Source organism: Triticum aestivum, chromosome 7D (genome assembly GCF_018294505.1).
Source record: "Triticum aestivum cultivar Chinese Spring chromosome 7D, IWGSC CS RefSeq v2.1, whole genome shotgun sequence".
NCBI classification, from domain to species: Eukaryota; Viridiplantae; Streptophyta; class Magnoliopsida; order Poales; family Poaceae; genus Triticum; species Triticum aestivum.
The window spans coordinates 597,172,419-597,181,801 of NC_057814.1; the positions used below are offsets into that span (position 1 = coordinate 597,172,419).

Below are 9,383 nucleotides of genomic sequence, written 5' to 3' on the forward strand. Positions count from 1 at the left end.
TCCAGTCTTTGCTTCAGGAGTTGGGTATCTCCCAATCACAGCCTCCTCTTCTTTGGTGTGATAACATTGGTGCTACATACCTGTCTGCAAATCCGGTATTCCATGCCCGAACGAAACACGTCGAGGTTGACTATCACTTTGTGCGGGAACGTGTCTCTCAGAAGCAACTACAGATCAAGTTTATTTCCTCCAAGGATCACCAAACCACTGTCTCTACCATAGTTTGAGGCATGTAGGCGCAATCTTACCCTTCTAGATTCTTTAGGAAGTGGCAAAGATTGAGGGAGGTTGTTAGACTGTATAGCTTCTATGTACGTGTACGTATATTGTAACATTGTACACACTCATTATATATATGTGATAGGCCACCCCTAGAGGGTTGTGCCTGTTCCCCCAAACCTATTGTCTTACACCATGGGAGGCATGAGTGGCTTTAGAGCACCTCCCAGCGCCATGGCCGGCATGGGAGGCATGATGAGTTTTGTGTCTCTCATGGGAGGCATGGGTGCACCTCCGGCCGCCATGGGCGGAATGTCTTCCGGTGTGCCTCCCACCCCTTCCCATGAAGATGTCGTTGAAGATCTTGCCAACACCGTCCGAGCTTCACGTGATGCGGTGCGCGACAATGATGAGGAGGAGGAGGAGGAATCGTCTTCGGAGGAGTCGGATGAATCGGAGGAAGATGAGGACGAAGACGAGGACGAGGCTTGATGTGTCTTTCGTTTGTGTCATGAACTTGGTTTGCATTTTGAAATTGGTTGGATGAACTTATGGGCATGAATTTCAAGTTGTGGGCGTGAACTTTTATTCATCAACTTGTTAGTGTGAAATTTTATGCCATGTTCATTGCATTTTGAATGTTTGAAATCCATTTTGTGTCAAAAAATGCAACATATGGCATGCGCCGGCGAGTCGCGCGCGCTGCATTTTAGCGCGGCTGTTGGAGCCAGCACTGCCCGCCGCGTCAAACCAGGCGATGGGCGCGCGGCAAAGTAGTTTTTAGCGCGCGGCGTGTTGGACGGCTGTTGGAGATGCTCTAAGATACATGAACCTGAAAGAAAACTCTATTAAGATATTTATTAGGTTCATTTATTGTTGTGTGCTCATTGCGTTTGTATCCTCTTGATGTTCGCTTTGCCGAAAAATTGGATTCGCATATCAAACGATGCACTGAGACTCGACAAAATCTCAATCCGTTGTGACTTAGACAGATCCTTAATAAATACAAGAACTTAATTCAAAGTTCTAGACACCATATTCTCCAAACCTCTTGACATAGGGATCATGAATCTTCAAAACAGGCACCATCGTCCTGTCGCCAAGCAAGAGGTTGACCTCCTATATGGACCAGCTCTGTCGGGGGCTCTATTCGTGCACTTGTACAATGGCCTAGGGGCACTGTTTGCCCGCCGAAGTTCTTGGAGTGTTTATGTCTGCGTAATCTGGACAAGTTTAATGAGGCATTGCCTCTAAATCAACTGAGTGTCAAAGGACAACCCATTTCAAAGCGTTGAAATTTCTTTTACTTTTGAGTGAATTGTTCCATGCTTTTGTTAAAGTAGTGATCCGTGCGGCCGTAAATCCTGTTTATATTGATTTGATCGATGGATCCTAGTTGATGAATTAGAGTCCTTGCTTTGCATCTACTTCAATTTTTTGTTCCAAAGGCGAGGAGCTCTAGAACCATTGGCAATGTTCTACTCAAGAACAGTGGGACCGGCGACATTTTTTGTGCTGTTTCGGTTCATTCATTGGCTCAATTTAGACATGTGAACAGTGCCAGTTCCATAGGCCGATTTGGGAAGCCAATGCCCCCCATTGTAGGATAGGTTGGCGTCATCTTCTACAGGCTTAACTGATGATGCTAGCAACCTGTTGTACACCCAAGAGACTAAAACTATGGATCACCTTCTAGCACAGTGTATTCTGGTGCGCTGGGTTTGGTTCAAGGTTGGTGCCAAACTATTATATGGTGTAATTCGCCTGCGACCAAAGGCTACTAACGCCAGTGCTTCGTCCAGTTAGAGTGAAATACAACGTTACTTAGAAATGAAACCAAAACCCTTAGCGCTCTTATGTCGTCTATGGGTTCTTTGTGAGATTAGTTCCTATACGTGTGTGTGCATGCGCCCAGTCTAGCAGATCTTGTTTCGACCTTCTCTGTCTCTATCTCTATCTTGTCTATCTCTTCTCTACTACTTAAAAAGAATGTAAGGTTCGATGTTTCACTTTTTTTCTCACCACCCTTTCGTCCAACCCTCCCTGCAATCACCTTAATTTACTTACCTTCGAAAGCAATTTCACATTAACTTACTTACGAAGCTTCTTGTCGAAATATAAGGTAAATCACAAGCAAGATTTGGTAACCATTTATTTACACAATCAAATTAATATGGACAGAATATTTATATCTCTTTACAACGCACGAGCATTGTCCTAGTCTAACGAAAAATGTGTGCTTTCTTATGCATTTGTGGGAAAAGAATCACATCAATATAGCTGTCGTTGAAAGCATCATGTAGAACATCCATCAGTAGGTCAAAATCTCTACTACTTAAAAAGAATGTAAGGTACGATGTTTCACTTTTCTTCTCACCACCACTTCCCTGCAATCACCTTAATTTACTTACCTTCGAAAGCAATTTCATTTTAACTTACCTGCCAAACTTCTTGTCGAAATATAAGGTAAATCACAAGAAAGATTTGGTGACCATTTATTTACACAATCACATCAACATGGGCAGAATATTTATATCTCTTTGCAACGCATGTGCATTGTCCCAGTCTAACGAAAAATGCATCCTTTCTTATGCATTTGTGGGAAAAGAATCACATCAATATCAGCTATTGTTGAAAGCATTCTGTGGAACATCCATCACTAGGTCAAAAAGTAGTGGGAAACAACAGCTATATATTATTTGTTAACCAATGAGTTGCTTTGATTAGTTAATCCAGCCCAAAGACAAAGCCTGGTTGCCAAGTTGCATTTCATATTGTCTGTTGTTGTTTGGGCCACTCAATCCTCCATTTTCTACAATTGTCAATCGCATCATCTAACGCTCTAAGTTAATCAATTTTAACTGAGAGATGAACTCTCCTCACGCATAAACACCGCTGCAATGCAAAACAGTTCTCATACACGTAATCATCGGTTTGATAGGGCTTAACTGATGATGCTAGTAACCTGATGTGTGCCCAAGAGATCAAAACTAAAGATCGTCTTATAATGGCACACTCAACTCTCAACGTTCTTATTGTGCCTAGATCATATCGATGCTGAACTTTCTCAATGATCGATCATTCATCAACCTGTAGATTTAGAAATGAAACCTAAATGTTGCGAAGTCATCATATCGTTTGGCCTTGTGGCTTTATCAATTTAAAGTGGGGCGAAATTAAAGCCTACTTCGAGAGGAAAAATGAAGGCAAAAGCCTCCCATGCTCTTATGTTGTGAATGGGTTCCGCGCGAGATTACCTCCAGTATGTGTGTGTATGTGCCAGGTTTACGAGTCCTTTGTTTCGATCTTGTCTATCTAATGAAGAAGGCGTGCTTTCAGGCACGTTCATTGAAAAAGAATCAAATCACTATCCGCTGGTTTTGGAACCATCCTATAGAACATCAACCACTGGGTCAAAGCGTGGCCGCCAAGTAGCATTTCATGTTGTCTTGTGCTGTTTGGACTACTCGCAGTCCTGCACTTACTACTTATCAGTCACATCATCTCACTTTCATCCAAGCAATTTTAACTGAGACGAGGAACTTTCCTCGTGCGTAAACTGACATTGTTGCTCCGAACCAACGTCTGATGCTTGGCAGCCACGCTTAACCTATTATCACGACCACTGAAAATTTTATAATCTATGCAAGCATAGTAATCTGCTACGCAGCTTCCACAGACTCCACAGCACTTCCCCATAAATACCTAACATGTCCCTTGCTTCCTCACAATCCTAAGTTCCTAACTACTTCTGCTCCTGCGTCCAGCCTCAGCTGAAGCTGACAAGAATGGAGAAGCCGAGCGTAGACGAGCAGCCCCTGCTCGTGGAGCGGGACGAGAATGCCGCGGCACCGGAGGCGAAGCGACTGCTGCGGCTGGCTGGACCGCTGGTGGCAAGCGGCATCCTCCAGTGCGCGCTGCAGCTGGTGTCCGTGATGTTTGTCGGCCACCTCGGCGAGCTGCCGCTCGCCGGCGCCTCGCTGGCCACCTCCCTCGCCAACGTCACCGGCTTCAGCCTGCTGGTCGGCATGGCAAGCGCGCTGGACACCCTGTGCGGGCAGGCGTTCGGCGCGCGGCAGTACCACCTCCTCGGCGTCTACAAGCAGCGGGCGATGCTGGTGCTCACGCTCGCCTGCGTCCCCATCGCCCTCGTCTGGGCCAACACCGCCCGGATCCTCCTGCTCCTCGGCCAGGACACGGCCATCGCCGCGGAGGCCGGTGCCTACGCGCGGTGGCTCATCCCGGCCCTCGTCCCCTACGTCCCTCTCACGTGCCACATCCGGTTCCTGCAGACGCAGAGCATGGTCGTGCCGGTGATGGCCAGCTCCGCCGTCACGTCGCTGAGCCACGTCCTCGTGTGCTGGGCGCTGGTGCACAGGGCTGGCATGGGCAGCAAAGGCGCGGCGCTGGCCACAGCAGTATCATACTCCGCAAACCTGGCCATACTGTCCCTGTACACAAGGCTGTCCGGCGTATGCAAGACGACATGGACTGGGTTCTCCATGGAGGCCTTCAAGGAGCTGCGCCAGTTCGCGGAGCTCGCCGTCCCCTCGGCCATGATGGTTTGGTAAGATAAAATCCTCAACGAGTTCTCCTGATCTAGGTTGTCCATGCATGGATTTCTGATTTCACTGATGACATATTACTTGTTCTTTGAAAATTGCAGCTTGGAATGGTGGTCGTTTGAATTGCTTGTGCTGCTCTCTGGCCTTCTGCCTAATCCTAAGCTGGAAACCTCAGTATTGTCAATATGGTAATCTCAGTTCTGAACTCCCAAGACAACCTTTTGCATGTACTCTAATTTCAAAAAACAAATTGCCCTTTCCTGCATTGTAAGCTGTGATTATTGAATTCTGCAGTCTTAACACTGGTGCTCTCATGTTCATGGTGCCATCTGGTCTCTGCACAGCCATAAGGTACCGTACAGTTCACAAACAAAATGTAGCTATAGATGCTGAGTGGTCTCGCTGATTTTCCTGCATATACATTTCATTCAGTACACGTGTTTCCAATGAACTTGGCGCCGGTAGGCCTCAGGCAGCGAAGCTAGCAACTAGACTGGTCGTATGCATGGCCCTGTTTGCCGGCTCAGTGATCTCCATCACAATGATTTCTCTACGCAAATTTTGGGGCTACATGTACAGCAACGAGGAAGAAGTCGTGACATACATTGCCAGGATGATACCTGTCCTCGCCATATCTTTCTTCATAGATGGAATCCACACATCTCTTTCAGGTACATAGATGAAATTCCCCACATTGTCGCAGATTTACCTCAATCTCGAACATAGTGACATGATCTTTGACTGAACATCACATACAGGTGTGCTCTATGGATGTGGTGAGCAGAAGATTGGTGCGCGTGTCAACCTCGCCGCGTTCTACTTGGCAGGCATCCCCTTGGCCGTGTTGCTTGCATTTGTCTTGCATTTGAACGGGATGGTATGTACTATGTCAGCACGAACTTTACAGGTTACTGGCCACATGAATTTGCCTTTTTTTTTAAGAGACCAAATTTTGTGTGTGGTTCCAATAGGGTCTTTGGCTCGGCATCGTCTGTGGCAGTCTCACCAAGCTTGTGTTGCTCATGTGGATCGTTCTTTCGATAAACTGGGAGAAGGAGGTAAGTTCAAGATCTTGCAATTTGTGTATCTCACCGTAAATTTTCCTTTGCACTACAATGTGTGATCTCTCTGATTGGTCTTTCATTTGAATCAGGCAATGAAGGCAAAAGACATGGTGTTAGGATCTTCTCTTCCGGCTGCATGAAGATAACACCTACGGCGGCAACACGCATTTTGTGATTTGAAGAAACGTGCAAGCGAATGGAGACAAATCGATATACGTAGCTATGCCATTTTGCTTTCAGAAGGAAGGAGAAAATGTGGATATTGAGGACTAAGATTATAATGTAACCAACATAGTTTGATACTATCTATTCTTTATTTCTATTTTTTGAGCTAGCGATATTGTTTTCTACCGTGAGAAACTTCCAATCTGTTTATATTCAATTATGGCAGTACAAACAACATCAGAGGTAACAAAAATTACAACTAGATCCGTAGACCACTTAGCTGCGACTACAAGCATTGGGGCGAGCCGAAGGCGCGCCACCATCATGGCTAATTTTTTTAAAATAATACTTTTTTTATTAATTTTCATAAATATTACGCTGGATACAACATTTTCAAAAATAATGCACCATCGGCCTGCTGCTGGCCGATTGGGCCTAGTCAGCCCACAGCAGGCCGACTGGCATCCTATCAGCTTGCTGCTGACCGAATGGCCTATCAGCCACTAGTGCAGATCCTGTCGGTCACCTGTTGGCCGACTGGACTAATTGGCCACCTGTAGGCCAACTGGTGCATGTCACCTATTTTCTACCCCGTACGTTCCCCGCTTATATCACAAGCCGCCATTTCCCGCCATATTTTCCCGCTTTGCTCGTTCCCGCCATATTTTCCCACTTTGCTCGTTCCCGCCATATTTTCCCGCTCTCTACTTCCCGCCATATTTTCCCGCTTTGCTCGTTCCCGCCATATTTTCCCGCACTGCGCGCGTGGAGAAAGGAAGGAGAAAGGAGAAGGAGAGAGGAGAAGGAGCCAGCCGCTATGGGCCCGCACCCTGTCGGCCTGCAGCTAAGCGGTCGGTCTACAGCCGGCCGACAAGGGCGGCCCATGACAGACCGTGCAGACAGCCCCTCTCGCGCCCCCTCGCTACATGGCCTAGCGAATACGCGGCCGACACGTGGCCGACGGACCAGCTGTCGGCCGACTGTTGACTGGCTAGGCCAGTCGACCTGTTGTGGACTGACTAGGCCCAGTCGGCCAGCAGCGGGCCGACGGTGTATTATTTTGGAAAATGTTGTATCGAGCGTAATATTTATGAAAATTAATAAAAATGTATTATTTACAAAAATTAGCGCCATCATGGCCCCTCCCTCTCTGGAGCAAGGCAAACCTTTTTGTAGTAGATAGTCAGAAAGTCGTCGTGCTAAAGCCCCGTATGACCAGCGCACCAGAGCAGCAACCATCGTCGATGAAGAAAGTCGTAGATCGGAAGGATCAAACCTGTAAACACCCAAACGAAGACGAACGAAGACCGGATCCAAATAGATCCACCAAAGACCAGCACTAACTGAATCTCTTGAGTTCTGATGAAGACACACCTCCACACGCTCTCAAACGACGCTAGACGCGCCATCCGGACAGGGACATAATGTGGGAGACGTTATTCCTACTGAGGGACATCGCCGCCACCATATAGTCCCAACCATGACGTTGAACCTAACTGGAACGAGAACGGGGTCCTCCCATCGGCAGGGTGGGGGCGTCCTCTGCACCTCCATGGCCCAAAGGCCATCGGACATGGGGCGGACCAGCAGAGGCGCCGATGGGAGGAGGAGAAAGGTTGAGATCTTTTCTTGTGGAGGAGGAAATAGAAGACGTGTCTCGGTGCAGGAGATTTTCTTAGTAGACCGGTCAAAGGTAACTTATCTGAGCTAGCGATATTTTCAATTCTTTTATCTGCAATCATTTATTTCTATAAACATTTATGTGGTTCTTATATATTTAGTAGTTTTTTTGTGCTGAATATATATTTAGTAGTTAGAGGTGTAGAATGTTTTTTGTGAGGGAACTGGTCCCTTATGTGTAATCCAGTATCATTTGGGAACTGGCACATAGGACTAGCCTCAAAACTGATCTTGAGGTTGACCATACTTCCCTCCTCGCACGAACTGTATCCTGACATGTAGAAGTTACTTCTTTTTTATATCAATAGTGAGAGCTCCACAGATCCATTAAGTAGAAGCTTGATAAAGAGGACTAGTAGAACTGAGTTCAAAAGGATAAGTATAAAAACATGCTTCTAGCGTGAGAACACCCACTTCCTACATCAAGCTAAAATGGAAAGCATTAGGATGATTAAGAGTGTGCTTATTACATATGGAGCAGAGCCAGCTTGGAAAAACTACAACATGTACATCAAAGAACACAAGGCTAAGCGCAATAGGAAAACCAGCAAAGGGGTGGACTAAGCCAATGGTTGCTGCAGCAAAACAACCGGCAATCTGATGATCTCCAGGGCTTCTATAGTTGCATTTGACTAACTAGCTTCAACATCAAATTACAAAGGTTATCGTTTTTCATCCTATGGCATGGTGGGTCCAGTGAGTAAATTGAGGTACTACAAATGATAGAGAGCCTAATCAAGTGTACATGCAATTGTTTGTCCCTCCTATCATTATTTAATAATTTGCCACACTATTGGATTGCGTGGCAAGGACCCTAGCCAAGCACACAATATTTTTTGACGTTGTTCTCGGCTCGGGGCTTTGTCCAGGGAGAGCCTAATCAAGTGTACATTTTTTGACATTATACAAATTTGATATATTAGCAATTAAGGGATTGTTATATCATTGTGATCATGTTGAGTTATTATATCATTAGGTGGAAGAAACACGGATTAGATCCATGTGACCAAAAGTTGGATTAGTCGTCTGACTAATCCAACTCTTGGTCACATGAATCTAATCTGTGTTTTACGACTAATCCAACTTTTGGTCACATGAATCTAATCCGTGTTTCTTCCACCTAATGATATAATAACTCAACATGATCATAATAACTCATCGTCATATTCATATAAGAACTCATAAATCATCATCATCATCATTATAATAACAACTCATCATCATAAACTTATAGGAACTAGCTCATCATTCTAGCACAATGTAGCACATAACTCATCATCATCATAGTCATATGAGAACTAGCTCATCATTCTAGCACAATGTAGCACATAAGTACCTAGACCTGCTACTCTCTTGAAGGTAAAATAGCATAAAACAGGTAAAACCCTAATTCTCCATTATGGAGAATACAGATGAACATGTCTCCTATTTGTGGGTTGCGCTTGATGTTGCCCCCAAGTAGTTCTCTGCGATCATTTAGAACTTTTTTCCGGTCTTTGATTGTGAGGATGACATATGTTCGATGAATCGTGTATGCAATGCGATGAATCGTAGGCCAACTTGGCCCTAAGCTAACAATTCTCATGTCACCTTTCATTTGCATAAGACTAGGTATACAATCCGCCGGGAGTTTCTGTTGAAGAACATCATAATAACATACTTAATTAGCAAAATGTAGTTTAGCTTTAGA

The 9,383-nt window shown here is 45.4% G+C and overlaps 1 protein-coding gene across 1 annotated transcript; it reads left to right on the plus strand.

The window, feature by feature from the left end:
* Positions 1-3,981: 3,981 nt before the first annotated feature.
* LOC123169886 (protein DETOXIFICATION 16) lies at positions 3,982-5,988 on the plus strand. The gene is made up of 7 exons (XM_044587746.1): positions 3,982-4,786; positions 4,886-4,972; positions 5,079-5,135; positions 5,217-5,455; positions 5,543-5,661; positions 5,756-5,842; positions 5,938-5,988. Exons 1-7 carry the CDS (start codon positions 4,008-4,010, stop codon positions 5,986-5,988), a joined length of 1,419 nt encoding a protein of 472 aa, XP_044443681.1. The 5' UTR covers positions 3,982-4,007.
* Positions 5,989-9,383: the final 3,395 nt, after the last annotated feature.

What these genes read in the sequence shown, in the direction of transcription:
- LOC123169886 (XM_044587746.1), top strand. Translation starts at nt 4,008, where the DNA reads ATGGAGAAGCCGAGCGTAGACGAGCAGCCCCTGCTCGTGGAGCGGGAC. An exon ending in GGTCTCTGCACAGCCATAAG is followed by an intron (nt 5,136 to 5,216) that starts GTACCGTACAGT and finishes CATTTCATTCAG; the next exon opens with TACACGTGTTTCCAATGAAC. An exon ending in AATCCACACATCTCTTTCAG is followed by an intron (nt 5,456 to 5,542) that starts GTACATAGATGA and finishes CATCACATACAG; the next exon opens with GTGTGCTCTATGGATGTGGT.